Below are 27,190 nucleotides of genomic sequence, written 5' to 3' on the forward strand. Positions count from 1 at the left end.
CTGTAACACATCAGACTTCCCTGTCATTCACTATCTCCTGGAGTTTGCTCAAACTCATATCCATTGAGTTGGTGATGCCATCCAACCATTTCATCCTCTGTTGTCCCCTTCTCCTCCTGCCTTTGATCTTTTCCAGCATCAGGGTCTTTTCCAAATGAGCCAGTTCTTCACATAAGGTGGCCAAAGTATTAGAGCTTCAGCTTCAGCATCAGTCCCTTCCAATGAACATTCAGGGTTGATTTCCTTTAGGATTGACTGGTTTGATCTCCTTGCAGTCCAAGGGACTCTCAAGAGTGGCCAAAGCACGGGAGCATCAGCTTCTAGAGAATATAAAAGCTAGTGATTTAAAAAGGACTGTGTGGGACTTCCCTAGTGGTCCAGTGGTTAAGACTCCACACTTTCAACACAGAGGGCATGGGTTCAATCCCTGGTCAGAGAAGTAAGATCTCACATGCCCTGTGCTGTGCTTAGTCACGTCTGACTCTTTGTGACCCCATGGACTGCAGCCTGCCAGACTCCTCTGTCCATGGGGATTCTCCAGGCAAGAATACTGAGTGGGTTGCCATGCCCTCCCCTTCAGGGATCTTTCCAACCCAGGGACTCCCGAATTGCAGGTGGATTCTTCACCATCTGCCAAAAAAAAAAGAAGAAGAAGAATTGGGTGTTTCAAGAGAGCAAACTGATACATTTCTGAAGGGCAACCTAACATGTGCACTTAAATGCTTTAAAAACAACTATTTCATGAAAAAATTTTGCTTTTAGAGATTCATCCTATGTCCAAATAATCACAGATATAGGCAAATGTACTTCTACTAGTCTTTAAAGTAGACACCTATTTAAGTAAACTATCTCTAACAATTTGAAATTCTTAACTTTTTGTACCATGAACCATTTGGCAATGTGTTGAAGCCTATGAACAGATACCTTCTAAGTATGATGTTAAATATGTAAAGTAGTGATAATTTCATACTGATGAATGTAAACACTTCAAGGTATGTGCAATGACTGTAAAGGAATCAGACAGGAAATGTCTGATCATCCTACTGATGGTTATTATTGCCAAAGAATTAGATCCTGCTAGTATTATTTTGACTTTGTGCCCACATTTAGGAAGAAATGCTACATTTCGGTTAAACATTGGTGACAATAAATATCTAAGTTTTTATCTGCCCAAGATATCTGACTCCCTGAATTCTATCCATGGACCCAGGTTAAGAATCTACAATGCATCAATCATACAAAGTAAAACGCTATGTAACCCTGAAAAAGAAAGTTAATGACACAGAAAGATAAAAGGAAGAGAAAGAGGCAAATTACTATATAGTACGTTCAGAAAGCTTTCTCTTTAATATGTTATAAAAATATTAGAGAGAGGTACTAAAATAGTAACAGTAGTTATAACTGGGTAGTGGGATTACATATGATTTTTTTCCTTCTAATATATGATTTCTTCAAAAATTTTACAGTGAACATATTATTATAGCCAGAAAAAAGTGTAAGTTATTAAGAAGGGTATGGTAATTCAAACTTAATATCCCAGAAATCAATTTGAAAAATTAAAAATTTCTATATAGAAGTCTATATTGAGACTTTAAATTTAATGCTAGAAGTTCAGTGACAATATAAATTAGGATTAAAATCCTATTCAACTAGAATAAACCACAGAATATTAAAAACAGAAGAGACTTTGGAGTCTACTTAGTCTAAGCCCCTATTTCACGGTAGAAATACCCTATCTAGAACCGATTCCAGAAGCCTCAATCCTTGACCTCTATACTTTCCCTTTTCCCCTTAACTGTACTCATTTCTTCTTCAGTCAAAAGGATGAAAAAAACATCTACATTCATAAACTGGAAAGCACACACTAAAATGGGATTAATTCTACCTGTGATCAAGACATAACCAAGCCTTAGCTAAGCTTTTCGTGGCAGAGCCCTGATATTCCAGCAGATGGGGATGGTACTACAAAGAACAAGCCTTTCTAAAATTAAACACTATGTTCCCTACTTAATAAGAAAAAGAGTAGAGTCTGTGCAAAGTCTCTAGAACAATCACACAAGATATATCTTTGCACGGCCTGAGTTTTAAGGTTGGCCCCCTCCCACTTTCCACTGCAGCGCTTCGACCTCTGTACTTCTCAAGTCCAAGTGCTGTTCTGCCCACTGTACCTGGAAGTGGCTGAGAACGTTAAAGGGCATCAGGTCAGCAGTGCTGACCTAAGTGAGGGTCAGACTCAGAGACGCTGGCAGCGTCCAGCTCTGCTTGTTCTCTGCTCCTTTTGCCTTATAGCAGGCCCTGAAGACAGAAGTGAGCCCAGGACTGCCCCAGGTGCAGCAGCAACCGCTTCCCCCAGATGCTCTGCTAGCAACCCTCCAGAGGCCCAACTCCAGCAGCTGGAGGGGCCTGGCTTTCTGGAGTGCCTCGTGGGCCCCAACTGTCCACCTGCACCAGGGCTTCAGGAAGTTGGCTGGTGAAACTACCCTGGTCTTTCAGCATCCCGGGTTCCTCTCTCTACTGTGTAACGAGAAGGTCCTGTAACAAATCCCTTAGTTCATAATACTCATTGTGGTTCTGCCTTCTGACCATCAGGACACTGAATAGTGCAATGGAAGTCATTCCCACAGGAAACCTGGCAGCCGCCGCTCTCTCTTAGAAAGCCAAGGGCTCGCATGCCTGGGCTGCAGAGCCCCAAGGCGGAGAGGGGAGGCTGCTCGCTGTCCTGCCAGACTCATACACATTCCTCTGGAGCGGTCAGTGTCAACTCAGAAGCCACTGAGCCCTTCAGAAGTAGCTGTGACCAAGTGGGAAATGAATTCTAAACTTTAATTCATTGAAATTTAAGTTAAAAATCTGGCAGTTCTAGTCTGTTACCAGGAAACTTTTCAGTATGATTCAGTACAAGTTAAAGGCGTGAACCTACATTTTCAACATTATGACACCTAAATCATACCAACTACTTCTGATGAAAATTTACAGTTTAAATCAAGATGAGCTGTGAATATAATATATAATGCATATCATGAGAATAAGCCACGTATCATTTCACAAAAAACATGTGTCCAATCACTATGCTGTACACCTAAAACTAATGTTATATCAATTATCTCAATTTTTTAAATTTCTGCATTTTGAAGACATAGTATAAAAAATCAAAAATCAAAATATCTCAATAATTTTCTATATAGAACACATGTTGATATTTTACGTTGAATAATATATATATTAACTGAAGTATAGTTGATGTATAATCTTATATAAGCTACAGGTGTGGCACATGGGTACATGCTCAGTTGCGTCCAGCTCTTGGTGACCCCACAGACTGTAGCCCACCAGGCTCCTCTGTCCATGAATTCTCCAAGCAAGAATTACTGGAGTGGGTTGCCACTTCCTTCTCCACAGGGTCTTCCCGACCCAGGGATCAAACCTGTGTCTCCTGCACTGGCAGGTGGATTCTTTATCACTATTAATGGTGTATGACACAGTAATTCACAATTTTTAAAGGTTACGCTCCATTTATAATTGTTATAAAATATGGTTATATTCCCTGTGTTGTATAATATATCCTTGTAGTTTATTTTATACATTACAGTTTGTATGTCTTAACTCCCTGTCTTACCTCCCCCTCCATACACACTGGTAACCACCAGTTTGTTCATTTGTTCTCTGCATCTGTGAACATGTTTGTTTGTTTTTTTTATTAGCGACCTAAATGTTCATCAACAGATAAATGGATAAAGATGTGGTGTGTATGCACGCACACACACACACAGGAATACAACTCAGCCATAAAAAAGAATTAAAATTCTGCCATTTGCAACAACTTGGATGGACCTGGAGGGTATTATATCAAGTGAAATAAGTCAGAGAAAGACAATTACTGTATGATATCACTTACATGTGAAATCTAAAAAATAAAACCAATGAATATAATAAAATATATTATTAAATTTTTAAAAATACCACATGGAGAAGGCACTAAACCCATTTTACAGGTACTGATTCCAAGGCTCAAAAGAAGTAAAGCAATGTGAGCAAGGTGAAGCTAACACTCAGTGTGGACATACACATTATGTTTTTAAAAAAGACAACACACAGTATCCTGCATCGAACCCTATTTCTTCCTCTAATAAATCTGTGCTTCATGTAAAAAAAAAAAGACAACACACACATAGTATAAAAAGTAAAAGATCACTTTTACATTCCTGCAACACTTCTCCATCCTCAATTCTACAGTCTCTGAATTAAGTTTACTCTATAGTCCTCTCATAACATTTCCTATTTATTTTTGAATACCTTTTACCAACACTGATACTATCCAACTTTAAGTTCTGCCAAAATAACGGGTTAAAAAATGTATTTAGGGAACCCTCTTACACTGTTGGTCGAAATGCAAACTAGTACAGCCACTATGGAGAACAGTGTGGATATTCCTTAAAAAACTGGAAACAGAACTGCCATACGACCCAGCAATCCCATTACTGGGCATACACACTAGGGAAAACAGAATTGAAAGAGACACGTATACCCCAATGTTCATCACAGCACTGTTTATAATAGCCAGGACATGCAAGTAACCTAGATGTCCATCAGCAGACGAAAGGATGAGAAAGCTGTGGTACATATACACAATGGAGCATTAAAAAGAATGCATTTGAATCAGTTCTAATGAGGTGGATGAAACTGGAGCCTATTATACAGAGAGAAGTAAGCCAGGGGAGGGAGGTGGGAGGGGGGTTCAGGATGGGGAACACGTGTACATCTGTGGCAGATTCATGTCAATGTATGGCAAAACCAATATAATATTGTAAAAAAATAAATAAAAGCAACTCAAAATGGGAAAAGAAAATGTATTTACTTATTAAAGGAGATTCTAGTCTCCTAGCTAGTCAGGCACTAGCTAGGCAACAGGAATATGGTAAATAAGGAAAAACAGCTATAGCTCCTGCTTGTATGGATTTACATCTAGTGGTAAAGACAACCTACATAATCACGGAAGTGATAAACTATCATGTGAGCCAAGTGCAAGGAAGGAAAGAGACAGGATGACATAAAAGTATTAACTGGGTCCCTGGCCTAACAGGAATGTTGGTTAAGATTTCCTTAACTATGCTTTTCAAATATCTTGCTAATCTAACTTACAGCATTTCATACTAGATAGTTGAGGCATTCCCTCCACCCCAAACTAAAGAAATAAAAATAGACGGTAGCTATCAATGTAATTTCCTCTGCTCTCTTTTGAGGATGAGTTCTTACTGGGTGGCCTTTCCTCTACTTTAGCAAGCTAGCGTTATTGTATTCTGTAAGGTTAAAAAGAAAATTCTAAAAATATTTTGACAACATTTTCCAAAGCACTCTGCAAGATTTAAAGCACTTTAAACTATAGCATTGTCCTAGAAGCCTCTAGTTTTAAATATTAATTCCCTTTTTAAAAGGGCACATTAAATAAATTTGACCTCTCCCTCCCTGGGTTTTGGTCAAAATGAAAAGTTACTTAAGTTACATTTTGTCTAGAATAGCCAGATAGATGGTAAAAACCAAAACTCAACTGATCTGCATAAGAATAAACAGTACCACTTACAGGTTAGCTTGTACTTTTGTGTTTAAGGGGAAAGGAATTTAAGGATATAGTTAAAACTGATTTCACAGCTATTCTAAATTTGGATTCTCACCTGTACACACACCTTTGTACACATCCTTTACAGAACTATACAGGTATGGCTTTAAAATGATTTCTATTCCCAGCCATCATTAACATTTCAGAGTTTAAGCTGCCTTTAAGGAGTATCTCCAGTCTAAACCCACTTGAAAGCATTTTCTCCCTGAGATTTGATTCATTAGAAATAGGATAACAATGAATTAAAAACCGACATATCTTGTTTTAACTTAATAAAGTAAGGAATCACAACTGTCTTTAAGGTAGTTTGATTTTTCAGTGCCCAGGGTAGTTTCCAGCCCAGAAGGAAAAAGAAAGGTCTGGGGACTTTCCAGGCGGTCCTGTGGTTAACACTCCACACTTCCAATGCAGCAGGCATGGGTTGGATCCCTGCTTGGAGAATCCCCACAATCCGTGAGGCTCAGCCAAAAAGAAAAAGGAAAAAAAAAAGTCAGCAGGAAATTCAACAAGGAAAAAGAACTTATAGTGCTTGTTTTAAAAAAATTTGTATTCCACTTTAAAAGAAACAGAAATTAAAATAAGAACTCTAGTTACCAAACCAGAAAACTAAAGATATGATAGTCAATGGTGCTCATTTGATAGTCATTTTGATATTTTTCTTCTCTGCATATGTGGTGAGACAAGCATTCTCATCTGCTAGAGGGCTCATAAAAGGACAGTATATCCAAAAAATATCCAAAATGTTAAAAATATTAACTGTTCAACTTAGTAATTTTATTGCTAAAAAAATCTCTAATTAATTATACTCATAAATACAAAGAAATATCTACCTATAAAGATGTTTGCCACAAAGGCAGATGGTGAAAAATTAATTCCTTCATAATGGAGTAGGAACTTAAACATTAAAATTCATACCTCAGCACATGATAAAATGAGAATGCAATAAGAGTTGGGAACAGAGAATAAACTATAGAAAGCACGATCATAACTGCATAAAAATATCCAGAAATACATAGAAACAGACTAACAGTCATCTAAACAACTGAAACAGACTGTAGAGTATATCTGTACTTGAATTTTCCAAATTGCCTACAGCAAAGGTAAATTACAAAATCAATTCAGAAAATGATTTTAAGAATTTAAAATCTGGGTATGACTCTGATAAAGGAACTCACAATATAGTAAAGGAAAAACCAAAAAAAAACACCACAGAACATTTAAATAAAAATGAACTATGTTCTTTTAAGAAAACAATTTTGTGAAACTTCTGGGATGCTCTTAAGTCTCTTTTTGTTTATATTCAGAACAAATTGTTAGTGTAGTACTTCTGGGATTTTATTAGAATGAAATACAAAGACTTTCTTACAGGGAAGCTTTGCCACATGAAAAGTTATTAGTGGGACTTCCCTGGGTCCAGTAGTTAAGAAACCACCTTCCAATGCAGGGGAGACATGGTTCGACCCCTGGTCGGGGAACTAGGATCCCATATACCACAGAGCTACTAAGCCTGCACACCACACCTACAGAGTCTATGAATCCAGAGTCTGGGAATCCAGAGCCCATGGGGCACAATAAGAGAGTCCATGCACTGTAACGAGAGATCCTGTGTGCTGCATCTAAGACCCAACACAGCCAAATAAACAAATTTTTAAAAAGTTATTAGTGGGATTCCCTGGTGGTTAAGAATCTGCCTGTCAATGCAGAGGACACGGGTTCAATCCCTGGAACAGGAAGATCCCACATGCTGTGGAGCAACTAAGCCCATGTGCCACAACTACTGAAGCCCTGACTCCCTAGAGCCTGTGCTCTGCAACAAGAGAAGCCACTGCAATGAAAAGCCTGTGCATTCCAACTACAGCAGCCCCCACTCACTGCAGCTAGACAGCCCGAGCAGCAGCAGAGACTCAGCACAGCCAAAAAACAAAAAAGTAAATCTTTTTAAAAAAGGTTATTAGTCACAGTATGCACAACTTCATATTCTTCTTTCTTACCTAAAGTGAGAATAATCTCCTTCTTCAAATTCCCCAGCCCAGAGGTGCCTTTCAAAGATTCTTTCATGCACAGAAACATATAAATGAACATCTTTCTTCTTAATGTACACAAAGCATCAAATATATTATTTCACAGGTTTTTTTTCCCCCAAATAATGTATTTTGGAGAGCTTCCCATATGTGCACATAGAGACTGTCTTTCTTCTTTGGTGACAGGTAGTTCATTCTATGAACATAATATTGATAATATATATAATAATTTCTCTATTGATGGACATTCAGGTTGGTCCTAGTAGCTGTTATTTCTTCTTCTATAAATTGTAATAGGGCAATAAACATTCTTCCACATTTATTTTGACTTTCTCAGGCAAACATACTTGATAAGTGCAGACACCTTATGATCCAATAGGTTTACATTTGATAAGGCACTGGCCAAAACTGCCCCAAGTCAAACCAGTCTAAATTTTCAACTACATAAGCACTATTTCTCCATGGCTTTGGCAAACTTTACTTTTTATGAATCTAACAGGTAAAAAAATAAAATACCATTGTTCAAGCTTGTGATAAGATTCTGAAACTGAATGACAAAGGTCTACCATACCTCCTTAATTTATTTTTCTATAATTCAGCATTATTTCATTTATTTGTCCCCATTTTCCCTATAATTTCTGGCTCATAAAATGATCCACGAAGTATGCCAGAAAAAATTTGATTCTCCCTCACAACCAGCAAGTCTTGTTAAACCAACTTCTGAAATCCACACTGAATCTGTCCGCTTACCTTGTCTGCATTATCACCAAACCAGTCCATGCCTACACACACTTCCTGTGGCAGCCTCCTGACCCTTCTCTGCTTCACCACCTCCCACACCCTCAAAGTCCTGACACCCTTTAAATGCACCAGATTCAGGCCCATCCACCCACTCCAAGGCCTTGCAGTTCCCTCTGCTTGTACTGATTTTCTCCTGGTATCAATCCAGTTTCTTCTCTACATGGCTGGCTCATCACTCAGGTCTTTAGCTGAAATGTCACGTCCTTAGAGACAGGCCTTCCCTCAGTAGTACATAGGGAAATAATTTATGCAACCACTAAGCCCCACCCCTGGTCATTCCTTATCATATCCCCTTGTTTAGTTTCTTTTCCTATTACTTAGCATAAACCGAAATATTATGTCCCTTACTCCCCACCATACTTCTGCATTTATGTATAGCTCACACCTCTTTACATAAGCACAGATGTTCACAACTGTATTCATAGCACCTAGCGCAGTTTATTCGGAGAAGGTGATGGCACCCCACTCCAGTACTCTTGCCTGGAAAATCCCATGGACGGAGGAGCCTGGTGGGCTGCAGTCCATGGGGTCGTGAAGAGTTGGACATGACTAGGCAACTTCCCTTTCACTTTTCACTTTCATGCATTGGAGAAGGAAAAGGCAACCCACTCCAGTGTTCTTGCCTGGAGAATCCCAGGGACAGAGGAGCCTGGTAGGCTGCCGTCTATGGGGTCGCACAGAGTCGGACACGACTGAAGCAACTTAGCAGCAGCAGTGCAGTTTATTATATGTTGACTAAAAGAACTGTCTCTTCATGTGTGTCTCAACCATTTTACCAGGGTTGTTAGTCTCATTAATTCATAAGAATACTCTAAGAAAGCTAATGCTCTGTTATGTAATGCAAGTATCTTTTCTCCTTGATCACATATTCACCAATTAAAAGCACACAATTCAAAGGTTTTTCGTATTTCCAGAGTTGTGCAATGATCACAATTAAATTTAGAACATTCCACCACCCCACAAGGAAAACCCTTCATCAGTCACTCCCTTTCCCTCCCACCTCTCCCAGCCCTGAGCAACTCATTCATCTCTTTCTGTATTAGCCTACACTGGGCATCTCACGTAAGTGGAATGAGAGAACACGTGGTCTTCCTTAACTAGTTTTTTTCACTTTAGCACACTATCTATGGTTCATTCATGTTTTAGTATGAATCTGGTCTTCATTCCTTTTTACTGGCAACTATTCCACCCTATGGATATACCACACTTTGTTACACCACTCATCAACTGACATCTGAATTGTTTCCATGTTTTGGGTATTGTGTGGATTCATGTTTTCATTACTCTCAGGAAAAACTTCTGGGTCATTCAGTACCTCTATGTTAACCTCTGAAGTAACTGTCACACTGTTTTTCAAAGCAGTTATAATATTTCACATTAGCAATGCATGACTCCAAAGACAATGCCAAAGAATGTTCAAACTACCATACAATCGAGGGCAGGAAAAGAAGGTGGCAGCAGAGGATGAGATGGTTAGATGGCATAACCGACTCAATGGACATAAGTCTGAGCAAACTTTGGGAGATAGTGAAGAACAGGGAAGCCTGGCATGCATCAGTTCAAGGGGTTGCAAAGAGTCGGACACAACTTAGCAGCTGAACAACAATGTATGGGAGTTCTAGTTTAACAGCTTATTACCTGCCTTTTTTCCCCTTCTTATAGGCATCCTATTGGGTATGAAAAAGCTCAACTGTTCACACACTAGACAATCCGAGCCAAAAAGGATGACTGCAATGGGTCAAGATACAAACACACTAAATCCATGAGTCCACAATGACACTGAAGAACAACTGACTGGTCAGCTTTAGAGAAGTCTGGAAAACCAGCTCAATATTTTCAAAGAAAATAGAGAAGGATAATCAAGCATTTATCTGCCTTTTCTCAGGGTCATCTTTTCAGGTTAACCAAATAGTTGATGAAAGTAAGCTTACTTTTGTAAAAGCATGTCAGCTAATAAATGCATGCATGAGAATTAGAAAATTGCTATTTGGCAACCCCTAATAAATTAGTAATGATCAATAGCTGCCAAGATCACTTTACAGAAGTACGCAATATCCATTATGGACTATTCTTCCCATTCAGAGGGCAGGCTGGTGCAAACCTATACAGTATCTGCAAACACACTTTCAGGCAATCCCTAATACAAAAGCCCATTTTAAAATACAAATTATTATATGAAAACCTATTGTATAGCACAGGGAACTCTACTCAGTGCTCTGTGGTGACCTAAGTGATAAGGAAATCCAAAAAAGAGGGGACATATGCATATGGATAGCTGATTTGCTCTGCTGTACAATAGAAAATAACACAACACTGTAAAGCAACTATACTCCAGAAAAACATCTTTTTAATTGAAAAAAAATACAAATTACAAGCAGTATTGACAGAAAACTAACAGATTAAATGAAGCATCAATCTTAACATAAAACCTATACTTGAAATACAATATTGTAAAGTTTAAAAATAAAAAATAAAATTGAAAAAAAAAAAACAAACCAACCTATACTTGAGGAAAAAAGGATCATAAAGCCAAAAACAAGATTTTAAAATAATTATTGGGCTTCCTTTGTGGCTCAGCTGGTAAAGAATCCACCTGCAATGCAGGAGACCTGGGTTCGATCCCTGGGTTGGGAAAATCCCCATGAGAAGGAAAAGGCTACCCACTGCAGTATTCTGGCCTGGAGAATTCCATGGACTGTCTAGTCCATGGGGTCACAAAGAGAGACATGGTTTTTCCAGTAGTCATGTATGGATGTGAGAGTCGGACCATAAAGAAAGCTGAGCACTGAAGAACTGATACTTTTGAACTGTGGTGTTGGAGAAGACTCTTGAGAGTCCCTTGGACTGCAAGGAGATCCAACCAGTCCATCCTAAAGGAGATCAGTCCTGAATATTCATTGGAAGGACTGATGCTGAAACTGAAGCTTCAATACTTCAGCCACCTGATGCGAAGAACTGACTCACTGGAAAAGACTCTGATGCTGGGAAAGACTGAAAGCAGGTGAAGGGGACAACAGAGGATAAGATGGGTGGATGGTATCATTGACTTGATGGACATGAGTTTGAGCAACCTCCGGGAGTTGGTGATGGACAGGGAAGCCTAGCGTGCTGCAGTCCATGGGGTCACAAAGAGTTGGACACGACTAAGCAACTGCACTGAACTCAAAGTCATTACTGTATTCCCAGAAAGATACCAGAAGATCCACTGGAGACACCGAAAGGTAACATTTGATTATACAATAAAGCCAGTATGTGGTCTGATTGGTAGGAAAGACAGAGCAAGAGAACTTAATAGTGAGGTGGAAAGACAAAGTAGTTTCTGCAGAATTATATTAAGCAGAAGGACAGTGCAGGCTGAAAAGTGGAAGAACACTGCAAACACTACACTACCACTCAGGTGGATACTTCCCAAGCTCTTTACTTGTACTACCTCACTTCTCTTTACAGCAACTGTTCACAATAAGTACTAGTACCAGAGGACAATTAAAATAAGGGTTAATAATTTTTAAACCATTCAAATTTAATTTGCAGTAATGACTGGCAAGTTTATTCAGACTTATCTTCATCCTAAAATTAGAAAATCCTTTAATTAGTAAAAAAAAAAAAAAAAAAAAATCATTGTAGATCTTAGAATATAGTAGAAAACTACCAGTCTAATCCTGGGGAAAAAAAAAAAAGCTAAAATCCAGAAGAGAAAGCAAATTACCAGAGCACCAAAATCACCGATCCTATGAAGGTATCTGCCCATTCAGTAAAGTTTGCTCTCGGTTCTGAGACTTGAAGAGACAAAGGGAGAGAAGTCAAGACCCAAAGCCTGTCCCAGCGGCAAGTCTAATAGGACACGGTATTTACTGAGCTGAGACCCAAGAGTACCTTAGGTAAAAATGAACCAGAAAGAAGTCAAGGCCCAAAACATCTCCCAAGATACTGGAAATTTAAATCTCAAAGGTGGACTGTGGCAGCAAATGAGGCACAGTTCTGCAAAAGTAAACTACAGCATAGGACCAAAATATCCAAAATGCAAGGAAGAAACCGAAAAAAAGTGGGGGGAGAACCAAAGAGAGGGTGAGAGAAGGACAGAATGAGAAGGCTGAATGTATGTTTAATCAGACCCACAGAAGAAGAAAACAGCAAAATGAAACAGAGGAAATACATGAAGAGATAATGGCTATAAACTGAGTGCTGAAGATACCAATCCATACATATAAGAAGCCCAAGAACTCATAAGCAAGAAAACAAAAACAAAACAAAACAAAACAAAGATGTCATATGTAGACTAAAGTGTGAAACAGCAGAGAAGACACAGGGAGAATTAAAACAAACAGAACAAGAGATGGAGATGAAAAGAGATTTCAGAAAGAAAAGAGTGATTTGTCCAGGAAATCCGGAAAACCTGAAGATAAACATCTTATACAAATTGAATGAAAAATGCCAAGCAAGAATTCTATAACCAGCAAAAATAGTCTAAAAAGGAAGATGAAATAAAGACATTTTCAGGGAAAATAAAAGAGAATTCATTACTGGTATATTTACACTAAAGAAAACACAAAAGATGTTCCTCAGCCAGAAGGAGAATAGACCCACATGAAAGCACAGAAAATCAGAAAAATAAGCATGATGAAAGAACAATATATATGAGCAAGACTAAGTAAATAATGATTATGTAAAATAATTCCTTATGGAATTTAAAAATACATATACAATTAAAATGCGTAGTAGCAACAGCACAAAAGCTGTGGTGAAAAGGTAACTGGAGTTCTATAAAGTGAAGTGAAGTGAAGTCGCTCAGTCGTGTCTGACTCTTTGTGACCCCACGGACTGCAGCCCACCAGGCTCCTCCGTCCATGGGATTCTCCAGACAAGAACACCGGAGTGGGTTGCCATTTCCTCCTCCAGGGATCTTCCCAACCCAGGGATCAAACCTGGGTCTCCCATATTGCAGGCAGACGCTTTACCATCTGAGCCACCAGGGAAGTCAAGATCCTCCCATTTTCCAGAGGGGATGAAAGCACTAAATTTGTGAGATACTAATATGTCAAAGATATGTGATGTAATCCCTAGGGTAGCCACAAAAACAACAGTAAAACAATATTTAATCACAGAAAGGATAAGTTTGAATAAAGAACACTTCATTAATGCAAAAGAAAGCCACACAGAACATGATGTACAAAGAGAAGACCCAATAAAGGTGATAAATTTAAGCATAAAGTATACTAATAGTTCGGGCTTCCCTGGTGGCTCAGAAGGTAAAGAATCCACCTGCAATGCAGGAGACCTGGGTTCGATCCCTGGGTTGGGAAAATCCCTTGGAGGAGGGCATGGCAACCCACTCCAGTATTCTTGCCTGGAGAACACCCATGGACAGAGGAACCTGATGGGCTACAGTCCATGGGGTTGCAAAGAGTCAGACACAACTGAGTGACTAAGCACAACACATATAATAGTTCAACTACAAATTAAAAAAAAAAAAACCCCAAACTTCAATTAAGACACCTTTTAGAAGAATGAGTTAAAAATAAAAATCTCAACTGTATTGCTGCTTACCAAAGTCAGGTCTTAAAAATATACAAGATTACTGACAAGTTGAAAAATGTGAGAAAAGATATGCCATGCCAGAATTAATCAAAGAAAGCTTGTGCAACTGAACAAATATCAAACAAAATAATGCTAAGGCAAACCATGAGAGACAAAAGAGGACATTTCACAAGTATAAAGGGGACAATCCCAGAGGAACAATTCTAAAGCTTACCAGTCTACAAAAATCTATAATGGGAAAAAAAAAAGATCAACAAACCTAAAACAAGAAGACAGTCAAGACTACAATAAAAGCTAGCAATTTAAACACATTTCTCTTGGCAACTGACAGAATAAGATGATCAAATGTAAGGATCTATAAGATTAAACATAAAATTAACAAATTTGGCTCAACATAAAACTGCATCAAATGAGGTCAACACACTTTCCCTATAACTGTACATACAGCCTCTAACAAAGGGCATAAAGGAAGTCCCAACAAATTCTGAAGACCAGAATCACACAGAAGACTTTCTATGAACACAGTAGAATTAAGCTAAAACCCCATCATGAAAAGACAACAGTAAGGGACTTCCTTGGTGATACAGTGGCTAAGACTTCGCTCCCAATGTAGAAGGCCTGGGTTTGATTCCTGCTCAGAGAACTAGATACCGCTAGCTGCAACCAAGAGTCTGCATGACAAAACTGAAGAACCGCATGCTGCAAAGACCGAAGATCCCACAGCCACAACTAAGACCCAGCACAGCTAAATAAATATTCTAACAGTAATTTTTAAAATAAGCATACAACAAAGTTCCAAATGTTTTGATGTTAAACCACACATTTCTGTAGTGTTAACAAGGTTAACACTAACAAGGTTCTGTAGGTTAACAAGATATTCAATAGAATTTAGAAAGTATTTTTACCTGAATGAGAATTAGAAGACATCACAAGTCATAGAATGCACTTAAACCCACGTGCAGAAGGAAACGTACAGCCTGTGGTGCTAGTATTTGAAAGATCAAAAATCAATGATCAGGATGATGTCAGTGAAATGGCAGAGCAAGGACCTCTTGAAAATTCTTTCCTCCATATAAGCAGTGGCAATGTAACATGGAAGAACAAAACCTGACTCCATGTCGGACCTGTTTCTTCCACTTTAACCTTTGCTTCCTTTTGTTATTGATAACTCTCCTCACTGAAAGGATGCCGTCAGTAGCTGTAAGCATACATAATGGCCTGCCTCAGGGAACCCTGCCCTCCGCCTGATATTAAACTGAAGTGCCTTTGTTCAGCTCACAGGGAGACACCGTGGCCTTGCCCACCTGTGAGTGCCTGCAGGAGGAAGAAATGAACACATCCCCTTCCAGAGGTTGGCTAAATTAGGCGATACTTAGCAAGACTCATGGCCTTTTTACTTTACTTCCTCCTTCCCTTCTCTGTTCCCAAAGAACAACCTGGCATCCAGACTTTAAGTCCAGTATCTTCTCAGACACCCAGCTTTCCAAATACAGTCGCTATCCCTTGCCTCAACACCTCAACTCCTGATTCCTGGCCTGGTGTGTGGCAAGAAGACTGAGCTTGGACTTGGTGACAAGAAAATCAGCAGAAATTGTCAAATGAACTTTTTCAGAACTCTGAAAATTAAACAAAGGTTTGCAGGGATCGAAAACATGATTTAAATCGCAACTACAAAAGATCTGAAGCCCAGTAAAAACAGCACACTTTGTGGCTTTTTAATTTGGACTATTCCCATCTCCTTCTCCCTAGCTCTCCAGCAAGCTTGAAAACCAAGAGCTCCGTGTCACAGGGAATATTATTAATAGCATCCTGGAAGCCACCAGAAGGGGCAAAACAGGACTGGAGCTCAAACCTCATTCCCAGAGGTTGTCATTACTTGATTTTTTCCGGTAGTTCTGTGGAAGTTTTCATTTTTCTAGGCTGTCTTTGGAGCTTACCAAGAATGAGTAAGCTTTCTCTAGGTTAAGTTTGTCAAACAATCAAAGGCAATTGTTAAACATCTGGTGCCTCAGGTAGTAAATAACAGTTCAGGCAAACAGACTACCAAAAAAGCTTACTGGGAAAAGCTGAGGAATAAGATACCCACAGGGGACTTGAAATAGCTCAACATGCTCCCGTGAAATCTGGAAGGCCCTAAGCTCTCAGTTCAATTAACTTTGAGGCTCTGCACCAGCAGGGAAGTGAAGGCTACTGTAGAGTCAATAAGCTGTAAGGCTCAGTGAGGAAGGCACTCTGGCAAAGACCAAGGGACTGACCAGTTCTAGGCATGTAAGGAGATTTCTGTCCAGTCATTAGCTGGCCACTAAAATAACCAAAAAGATTTCAGTGGACACATGAAGGAAAAAAAAAACCTTCATGGAATTAGCTGAGAAAAAGTCACTGAGTAACAACAAAGAGAACGGCAAACTCTGAGAACAGGTAATCTGATTTTCAGATTTGTCATTTAAATAATTTAGTGTCCCCCTTTCAATTCAAAATTTACAAAATATGCAAAGAAAATGTTTTTTTATCATTCACAGGGGGAAAAAAAAAGAGATGACTTAGATAAGGCATTTCAAGTATTAGATCAAGACTTCAAGCAGCTATAATATTTTAACTATTTTTAAGTCTTTATTGAATTTGTTATAATACTGCTTCTGTTTAACTTTTTTTTTGGCCACAAGGCATGTGATATCTTAGCTCCCCAATCAAGGATTGAACTTGCACTCTGTGCGTTGGAAGGTGAAGTCCTAACCACTGGACCACCAGGGAAGTCCCTATGTTAACTACGTTTGAAGAGCTAAAAGAGAAAATGGCAGAAAAACTGTAGTGTAAGAACAATGTCTCACCTGTGAAAGGAAAACCAATATGCAGTTTGTACTGCTAAAGGAGCTGTCTACAACAGTGCCGGAGGCCACTGAGGAAGCGACTTACACATGCCTCAGCCTGAACAGAACCTGACCTTCTGACCATATTTTCTTAACACAGGCATCCAGAACATTTGCCCATGTTTCAACTCTAGATACTTACTGAATCCTCTAGACAGCCTATCCCTTAGAAGCAAATATTTCCTTTCTTGTGTCAGGGCCAATCACAATTTTTGCTAGACAATTCTGACAACCTTGTAGCCCTTGTGGTTTCTGCCATTGTCATCCCAACTGCTTCTCTTCTTTGGAACACTCTCAGTTTTACCTCAATCTGTGTCTCCTAAATTTCATTTACTAAGACTCCAAGTAAACTTTTATTTTTTCTTCTGTTTTTCTTGGCAGACATGCCAAACAAAAAACCACTAAAGAAACATAAATTACATATATATATATATATATATAAATAAAAATATAAATAACCAATTAGGAATTGTGGTACTGACAAGTACAACAACTGAAATGAAAAATTCCCTACAGGGTCTTAGGACTTAAACAGGCAGAGGAAAGAGTCAGTGAATCTGGAGATAAGTCCACTGAGATTATCCAGTCTGAGGAAGAGAAAGAGAAAGGAATGAAGAAAAAGGAGAAGTCTCAGATACCTTTGGGATAACAATCTAGAAGTCCCAAAAAGAGAGGACAGAGAAAAAGGGGGAAGAAGAATACGTGAAGAAAAATGACAAAAAATATCCCAAATTTGATGAAAACCAATTGATACATCCAAGAAACTAAATGAACAAGTAGGATGAACTCACAGACAACCTAACCCTAAGACAAAGAGAATCTTGAAATGTGCAAGAGAAAACCAACTCATCATATAGACTCCATAAGATTAACATCTGATTTCTCATAAGAAATCATGGAGGCCAGGAGACAGTAAGACAACATATTCACAGTGTTAAAATAACAAACTCAACCAAGAATTCTATGGCCAACAAAACAATCTTTTAAAAATAAAAATATTCCCAAATATAACCAGAAAGAGTCTGTTGTTAGCAAACTTGCCCCTACATAAATACTAAAGGCAGTCAGTCCTTCAGATTAAAATGAAAAGACAACCAAGACAGTTACTTTAACCCACACAAAGTAACAAAGACATCACAAAAAGCAACTACATAGGTAAATGCTAAAGATACCATAAAAGTATTTTTGTTTAAAATTTTCTCTTATTAAAAGATAACTGAATAAAACAGTAATTTTACATCTGTGTTGATGGGCATACAATGCATGTCATGTAACTTGTATGACATCAGCACAGAAGAGGGAGGGAATGCAGCAATACTGGAACAGAGTTTTTACATACAATGCAGGGGTTAACCTTCACATACCTTCTATTCAGCCCTCCATCTCCATGGTTCCTCCACATTGCCAGAATTCAACCAACATTGAAAAATATCTGCATATATGAATGGACCCATGCAGTTTAAACCCATGTGCAGGGTCAACTGTACTACTGAAATTAAATTATTATTAATCTGAACTACACTGTCATGAATTCAAATGCTAGTTGTACCCTCCAAGGCAGCCATTAAGAAAATAACTCTGAGAAAATAACTCAGACAATACCATAAAAGGACTTCCCTGGTGGTCCAGTGGTTAAGAATCTGCCTTGCAATGCCAGGGACACCAGTTCAATCCCTGGTCCAGGAAGATCCCAAAGCCACTGGGCAACGAGGCCTGTTCGCCACAACTACCGGGCCTGTGCTCTGGAGTCCATCAGTCGCAACTACTGAAACCCAGGCACCATGGAGCCCATGCTTCGCAACGAGAGAGGCCACCACAGTAAGAAGCCCGTACACTGCAACTGGAGGGTGGCCCCCCCTCTCTACAGCTAGAGAAAGCCCGCCTGCAGCAACAAAGTGCAGTCAAAACAAAAATACTATAAAGGACAAGGAAATTAAAATGATACACTAGAAAGTATCTACTTAAAGCAGTTAATGAGGAATAGAGAAAGAAAAAAACATGATACCTGGAAAACAAACAGCGGGATGGTAAAATGTATACCCTGCTGCTGCTCTTTAGTCACTAAGTTGTGTCTGACTCTTTCGTAACCCCATGGACTTAGCCCACCAGGTTCCTCTGTCCAGGAATTTTCCAGGCAAGAGTACTAGCGTGGGTTTCCATTTCCTTCTCCAGGGCATCTTCCCGACTCAAGAATCAAACCCATGCCCCCTGCTTGACAGGTGGATTCTTTACCACTGAACCACCAGGGAAGCCCTAGATGTATATCCTACTTTACCATTAATTACATTAAATGTGGACAGACTAAATTGTCCAGTTAAAAGATTTTTTTTAATGGATTTTAGAAAACCATGATCCAAATATATGCTGTGGAGACACTTTAGGTTCAAAGAAACAAACAGGTTAAAAGTAAAAAGATGGAAATACATACATACATACATACATACATATATATATATATATATATATATATATCCTGCAAAGAGCAACTAAAAGAAAACTGAAGTGGCTACACTAATATCAGAGAAAATAAACCATGAGACAAAAATTGTTATTAGAGACAAATAAGGACGTTTTATAATGATAAAAGGGTCAATCCATCAAAATATAGCAGTTATAAACACAGATGAACCTAAAAGCAGAACACTAAAATATACGAAGTAAAAACTGACAATTGATAGGATAAATAGGTATTTCACAGCAGTAGTTGGAAACATCAATACCACAATTTCAATAGTGAAAAGGACAAGGAAACAGAAGATCAGCAGGAAAAAGAAGACGTGAACACTATGAACCAGCTAGAACCAAAGCCATCCCTAACACACTCCATCCAGTAACAGCAGAAATCACAGCTTTCTTAAGTGGATACTGAACATTCTCCAAGACAGACCAAATGTAACTGCATAAAACAACAAATTTGAAAGGCTTCAAATCATACAAAGAATATTCTCTGAACACAATAGAGTCAGATCTGTAAAAGAAAAAAATGGAAAATTCATGAATATGGAAATTAAACACAGGCAGTAGCTCAAAGAAGAAATCACATGGAAAAAACAAAATGAATGAAGAAACAAAATATTAAAATTTAAGTCATACAGTGAAAGCAATACTTGAAAAGTTGTAAGTGCCTATACTAAAAAAGACCTTTAATGAATTACCTAACATTATGCCTTATGGAACTAGAAAAACAGCCAGGAAACAAACAAAACCAAAAAGCAAGCAGAAGAGACAAAGTAACAAAGATTAAAGCAGAAATAAAGACTAGAAAAACTATAGAGAAAAGTCAATAGAACCAAAAGTTAGTTCCTTGAAACACTTGCAAAATTGACAAACCTTAAGCTAGACTGATCAAGGGGCGGGGTGGGGAGGATCAAGGACTCAAATTACTAAAATCAGTAATGAAAGTGACAACATTACTACCAACCTTAAAAGAAATAAAAAGGGGTTATAGAAACTAAAAGAGGTCACTATCTCTTGTATAACTGTATGTCAAATTAGAAAACCTGTTTGAAATAAATTTTTACAAAGGCACAAATTACTGAAACTGATATAAAAAGAAATAGGCAATTTGAATATATCTACAATAAACAAACAACCTGAACAATAATCAAAAAACTTCCCACAAAGAAAAGTCCAGGGCCAAATGGCCTTATTGGTGAATTCTTCAAATTCACCAATTGAAGTATTCTTCAATTCTTAAAAAGAAATTACAATTCTTCATAATTACAATTACAATTCTTCATCTTCCCACCCAAAAAAAGGGAAGAGAAGAGAATACTTAACAATTCAGTCCTGAGGTCAGTATGCCCCGATAACCAAAAGTAGACAAAGACATCACAAGAAAATCAGACCTATAGCCCTTACAAATTTAAACACATAAATCCTTCACAAAATGCTAGCAAAACAAATGTGGTAGCATATAAAAAAGATTACACATCATGACCCAATCAGACTTTTCCCCAAAATGCAAGGCTGATTCAACACTTGATAACTGATCAGTGAAATATACCATACTAGGACAAAAAGTACTTAATCATCTCAATAGACCCATAAAAAAATATTTAACAAAATAAAACACCCTTTCCTGATTTAAAAAATTCCATAAACTAAAGACAGAAAGGAACAATCTCAACCTGATAAAGTGAAAGTGAAGTTGCTCAGTCGTGTCTGACTCTTTGTGACCCCACGGACTGCGGCCCACCAGGCTCCTCCGTCCATGGGATTCTCCAGGCAAGAACACCGGAGTGGGTTGCCATTTCCTCCTCCAGGGGATCTTCCCTACGAGGGATCAAACCTGGGTCTCCCGCATTGCAGGCAAGTGCTTTACCTCTGAGCCACCAGGGAGGCCCCCAAAACCCCATATCTAACCTTATATTTAATGGTCAAAGACTGAAAACTTTCCCCATATGACTGGAATAAGACAAGAATACCTACTTCTTACAATTCTTATTCAAAATTGCATTGAAGTTTCTAGTGAGAGCAATTGGGCAGCAATCTAAGTAAAAGACGTTTAGATTGGAAAGGAAAAATTAAACTATTTGCAGAAGACATGATCTTAGATAAAGACAGTCCTAAGGAATCCACAAAAAAACAATTAGAGCTAACACTCAGTTTAGCAAAGTGGCAGGTATTAATACAACATCAATACATAAAAATAGTTCTATTTCTATACACTAGCAATGAATAAACTGAAAAGGAAATTAAGAAAAAAATTTCATTTACAACAGCATTAAAAAAAAAACTTACAAATAAAGTACAGAGACATACATAGAAAACTATAAAGCACTGCTGAAAAGAAATTAACAGTATCTCATGCTCACTGGTTGAAAGACTTACTATTAAAATAGCAACAGTTTGCAAATCAAGCTACAGATCAAAGTCTCAATTGCTTGTTCTGCAGAAATTAACAACCTGGTCTTAAAATTCATATGGAAATGTAAGTGACCATGAATACCTCAAGCCACCTCAGACTTGTTGGAAGACTTATATTTCCCAATTTCAAAATGTACTACCAGGCTACAGTAATCAAGACTGTGTGGTACTGGCTTTATCAATGGGATAGAACTGCAAATTCAGAAATAAATCCTGGCATTTATGGTCAACTGATTTTCTACAAGAATGCCAAGATCATTCAGTGGGGAAAGAATATTCTTTTCGACAAATAGTTCTTGGACAATTGAGTATCTGCAAGCAAAAGAATGAAGTTGGGATGCTCATCCTACAACACATTTAAAAATTAACAAAAAATGGATCATAAAGCTAAATGTGATAACTAAAGCTAGAAAACTTTAAAAGACAACATAGGGATAAACCTTTGCAACACTGATGAGCCAATGGTATCTCAGATATGATACCAAAAATACTAACAACCAAAAAGGGGCAAAAATAAACAAATCAGACTTCATCAAAATTAAAAACTTTTGTGCTAGGAGAGAAGACACTATCAAGAAAACGAAGAGACAAGCCACAGAATGGAGAAAATATTTGCAAATCATACATCTGGTAAGAGTGCAACATCTAGGCTATATAAAGAACTCAAAGCTCAACAGTAAAAATAAATAAATAAATAAAATTAGCTAGGGATTTAGAGAGATATTTGTCCAAAGAAAATACAAAACAGCCAATAAGCTCAACATGATTAGAAAAATCAAAGTGACAATGAGATAAAACGTCACACCCACTAGAATGGCTATAATAAAAAAGATAATTAAGAGTACTGATGAGGATATCGAAACCCTCATACACTGCTGGTTGGAAAGGAGAATGGGGCAGCTGCTTTGGAAAACAGTTTGGCAGTTTATCAAAAAGTTAAGCAGTGAGATACTACATGATCCAAAAACTCACTCTAGGTATGTACCTAAGAAAAGTGAAAACATATTTCCATGTAAAAACTTCTGTATAAATGTTCTTAACAGTGTTATTCATAATAGCCAAAAGCAGAAACCACCCAAAATAGTCGTTTTGATGAATGGATAAAGAAAATGTGACAAGTCCATATTATGAAATATTATTCAACCAGAACAAGGAACGATGTTCTGATTCATGGTACAACACGGATGGATGTTGAAAATACTATGTTAAGTGAAAGAAGCTCAACATAAAAGACCAAATAGTCCATCATTCCACACATGAAATACTCAGGGTGGGCAAATCCATGGAGATTAAAAGCAGGTTAGTGGTGCCAAGGTATGGGAGAATGGTAGATAGGAGTGACATTTAATAGGTAGGGGGTCTTCTTTTTGATGTGATGAAAATGTTCTGGAACTAAGAAACGAATGATACGGTTTCACGATTTTTTGAGTACACTAAAACCACCGAATTGTACATTTTAAAATGGTCGACACATTATATATGTGTCGGCCGTTATATATAGTATCTAAAATACCATACTCTAAGTACGTCCTCTTCAAGAATTTAGAAAAACAATGAATAAAGCCCAAAGAAAGCAATAGGAAGAAAAGAAAAAAAACTAACTGACATATAAAAATACATCAGCGTGGGGTACAAAATTCAAAGCCAAAAGTTCATCTTTAAAACAATTAACTAAAAGGAAAAAAAAGTACAGCTTATCATTGTCAAGATGTCAGTAAATATACTGGCAACAAAATGAAATAGTGATCTACTGAACGGAAGAAAGTATTTGCCAATCATATATCTGGTAAGAGGTTAATATTCAAAATACACAGAAAATATATACAACTTAAAAGCAAAAAAAAAAAAATTTTTTTAAGAAAAAAATGGGCAGAGGACCAAAACAGACATTTTACAGAGAAGATACACAGTTGGCCAAAAGGTCTATGAAAAGATGCTTTACACATCTCTAATCATCAGGGAAATGCAAGCCAAAACCACAATGAGTTATCACCTCACACTTGTTAGAAGGGTTACTATCAGAAAGATAAGAAATAATGAGTGTTGGTGAGGGTGCAGACAAAAGGAACCCCTGTGCACTGTAGGTGGGAACTGGCATAGCCGTCACAGGAAACAGCATGGAGGCTTAAAAATTAAAACTGGAACTATCATATGATCTTGACATTCTATTTCTGGTTATTTATCTGAAGAAAATGAAAACACAACTTGAAAAGATACGTGCACCCCCAGGTTCACTGCAGCATTTGTTACAAGAGCCAAAATATGGACACAACCAAAGGGTTTATCAACAGATAAACTGATAAATACAATGTAAATAGAATATTCACCAGAATATTGCTGCTGCTTAGTTGCACAGTCATGTCCCACTCTTTGCGACCCATGGACTGTAGCCCACCAGGCTCCTCGGTCCATGGAGATTCTCCAGGCAAGAATACTGGAGTGGGCTGCCATGCCCTCTTGCAGGGGATCTTCCCAACCCAGGGATCAAAACCAGGTCTCCCACATTGCTGGCGTATTCTTTACCGTCTGAGCCACCAGGGAAGCCCGAATATTATTCAGCTGTAAAAAAAAAAATGAAATCTTGCCATTTGTGACAACATGTATGGAGGGCATTATGCTAAGGGAAATAAGTCAGAGAAGGACAAGTATTACATGATCTCACTTACACATGGAATCTAAAAATGAAAAAAAAATATTGCCACCAAGTTCACAGATACAAAGACACATTGGAGACTGTCAGATGTGGGGTGGGAAGAAATGGGGAATGAGTGAAGAAATGGGCAATTTCCAATTACAAAATAAGTCAAAGGGATGTAATGTACAGCCTGGTATCTACAGTTGGCTCAGCAGTAAACAATCTGCCTGCCAAGGAGAAGACTTGGGTTAGATCCTTGGGTCAAGAAGATCCCCTGGAGAAGGAAATGGCAACCCACTCTGGTATTCTTGCCTGGGAAATCCCATGGACAGAGCCTGGTGGGCTACAGTTCACAGGGTTGCAAAGAGTTGGACATGACTTAGTGCCTAAACAGAGGCAGCAGCACTGCAAATTTTAAAACTGCTAAGAGAATAAATCTTAAAAGTTCTCATCACAAGAAAAAATTCTTTAACTATGTATGATGATATGTTACTTAGGCTTACTGTGGTGATCACGTCACAGTATATACCAATATCAAATATGTTATACACCTAAATTTAGTAACATTGTAAATGTCAATTATACCTAAGTAAAAGGAAATAAAGAATACTGGTAACTTTAAAACAAAGAATAGCTATTATATATAAATTTATGTCAATGAACCTGAAATTTTAAATGCAATGGAGAAATTCCTAGAAAAACTCAACTTACCAAAACTTAAAAGAAACAGAGTATATAAATAATTCTTTATCTAGTTAAAAAAAAAAAAAACTGAACCCATAATTTAAACCATTCCCTCAAAAAATAAACAAAACACTCCAGGCACAGGTTGTTTCCCCAGTAAATAAAACCAAAACTTAAGGACAAGTACTGTAAATTGTACAAACTTTCTCCCAAAGAACAGGAAAAAAAGGAACTTTCTCTTTCGTTTCAAGAGGCCAGTATAACCCTGATACCAAGATATTTTAAGGAAGGAAAATTACAAGCTGATCTCAAATGCATTAACACAAAAATCCTAAAGACAACATTTGCAAATCAATTCCAGCAATACACTAAATAAACTACTTAATCACCAAGTTGTGTTTATTCCAAGCATGGTTTAATGCCAAGTTGGGTTTACTTGGGTATTCTTTTCTAAACGTTATCTACACGTGTTGTTTTGTTTTTAATTGCTTTAAATCTTTTGGCTCCGCTGGGTCTTCACTGCAGCACGCAGGCATCTCTTGTTGCGGGTTTAGTTACCCTGCAGCACATGGGATCTCAGTTCCCCAACCAGGGATGGAACTGTATCCCCTGCATTGAAAGGCAGATTCTCAATCACTGGCCCACCAGGAATGTCCCAAACCCACATATTTTTTTTTTAGAATGAGAAAATTCAAATGAACAGATGCAGAAAAACCTGAAATCATTTAACATCCAATCATGACTTTCAAAAAGCCTTCTCAGCAAATTCTAAAAATAAATTAATTTCCTTAGCCAAGTAAAAGAGTATCTAAAAAACTTCAGCTAACACTCAATGGTGAAATGCTGAAAACGCCCATTCCTGTAACCCCTCCCACAAGACCAGAAACAAGACAAAAGATGCTTGTCATTGTCACTTTTATTCAACACTCTACTGCATAACCGAAGCCAGTGAAATAAGTAATGGGAAAAAAGTAGAAGGACTGGAAAGAACAAAACATTCACAATCTGCAGACAATGTATTTGTGTATGTAGAAAATTCCTTAAGAATCTATAAGTAAACTCTTGCTGGTGTTTAGCAAGTTTATGAAGTAAATTTATCAAGTTCACTGAAGGTAATATGCAAAAAGCTTTTTTTCTATGTACTAGAAAATAATTAGGAAACAAATTTTTAAATAATTCCGTCTACAATATTATCCAAAGAGTCAACCAAGAAGGCTTCTCAAAGATTAACACAAGAAACATCCTCGTTTCCTCAAAAGAGAAAGATTTCTGAAGTATGGCATGAAAATGCTAACTGAAAATTTAAAAAAATCAATTAATTGGAACCATCTTAAAATGAAGAACTTATCATCATCAAAAGACAACATTAGGAGACTAAAAAGATAAGCCCCAAATGCGGGAAATATTAGCAATGCATGTATCCAACAAAGGTCTCCGCCAGAATAAATACTGCCTACAAATCTGACTCGCCCAACTGAGAACAGCATCCACGACTGCGTAACTACACGGTAGGACAGTATTTGAAGTGGCCAACAGCATGAAAATGTTAAAACCTCAGTAGGTATTCGGAAGATACAAATTTTAAACCATAATGGGTAACATTCTATCCACAAGAACAGCTACATGAAGAAGAGTTGATAATTTCAGTACTTGATGCTGGTATGAAGCAGCTGGCATTAACACACCCTGCTGGTGGGAAAGTACTGTAAAATAGTACAGTTTGTTTGGGAAGTTTGGAATTATCTATTAATTTTAAAGAATCTCAAACTTAGGGAGCTTGTGTGTCAGGATTCATGCACAAAAAAATCATTCCATCACTGTTTAACAGCCCCAAACTAGAAACAACCTAAAAGTTGAACATCAAAACTGAAAACTGTTAGGTATTTCATGATACTCTATACAGCCATCAATGTTAACAAATTACAGTTGCATGCAACATGAATGAGTTTCATAAAAGCATACAATAAAGTTCAAATTTTAGATACATTTTAGTTTTATAGGCATGGGAATAACATACATCAAAGAAAACACAGAAAAATAATGATTGCATCTGGAGAAAGGGAAATGTGATCTTTAGGGAAAACATGGGGGTCTTTGGGGGTACTGGTAATGAGAGTAGTACTTATGTGGGTACTGTATAATTTATTAGTGTGTACAATGGTTT

At 37.8% G+C, this 27,190-nt stretch overlaps 1 protein-coding gene across 7 annotated transcripts in view; it reads right to left on the reverse strand.

The window, feature by feature from the left end:
• Positions 1 to 27,190, reverse strand: part of CPEB1 (cytoplasmic polyadenylation element binding protein 1) — a 107,908-nt gene that overhangs the window by 36,272 nt on the left and 44,446 nt on the right. For 3 of the 7 annotated variants that reach the window (XM_070358353.1, XM_070358351.1, XM_070358352.1), the window contains exon 3: positions 24,035 to 24,266. The exons of the other annotated variants lie outside the window; for them this stretch is intronic. In XM_070358353.1, coding sequence (XP_070214454.1) covers positions 24,035 to 24,158 — 124 coding nt within the window. In that variant the 5' untranslated portion in view covers positions 24,159 to 24,266. The remainder of the gene's footprint in view (positions 1 to 24,034; positions 24,267 to 27,190) is intronic. 7 annotated transcript variants of the gene reach the window in all.

The sequence above is a fragment of the Bos mutus genome, chromosome 21 (assembly GCF_027580195.1).
Source record: "Bos mutus isolate GX-2022 chromosome 21, NWIPB_WYAK_1.1, whole genome shotgun sequence".
Lineage (NCBI taxonomy): Eukaryota > Metazoa > Chordata > Mammalia > Artiodactyla > Bovidae > Bos > Bos mutus.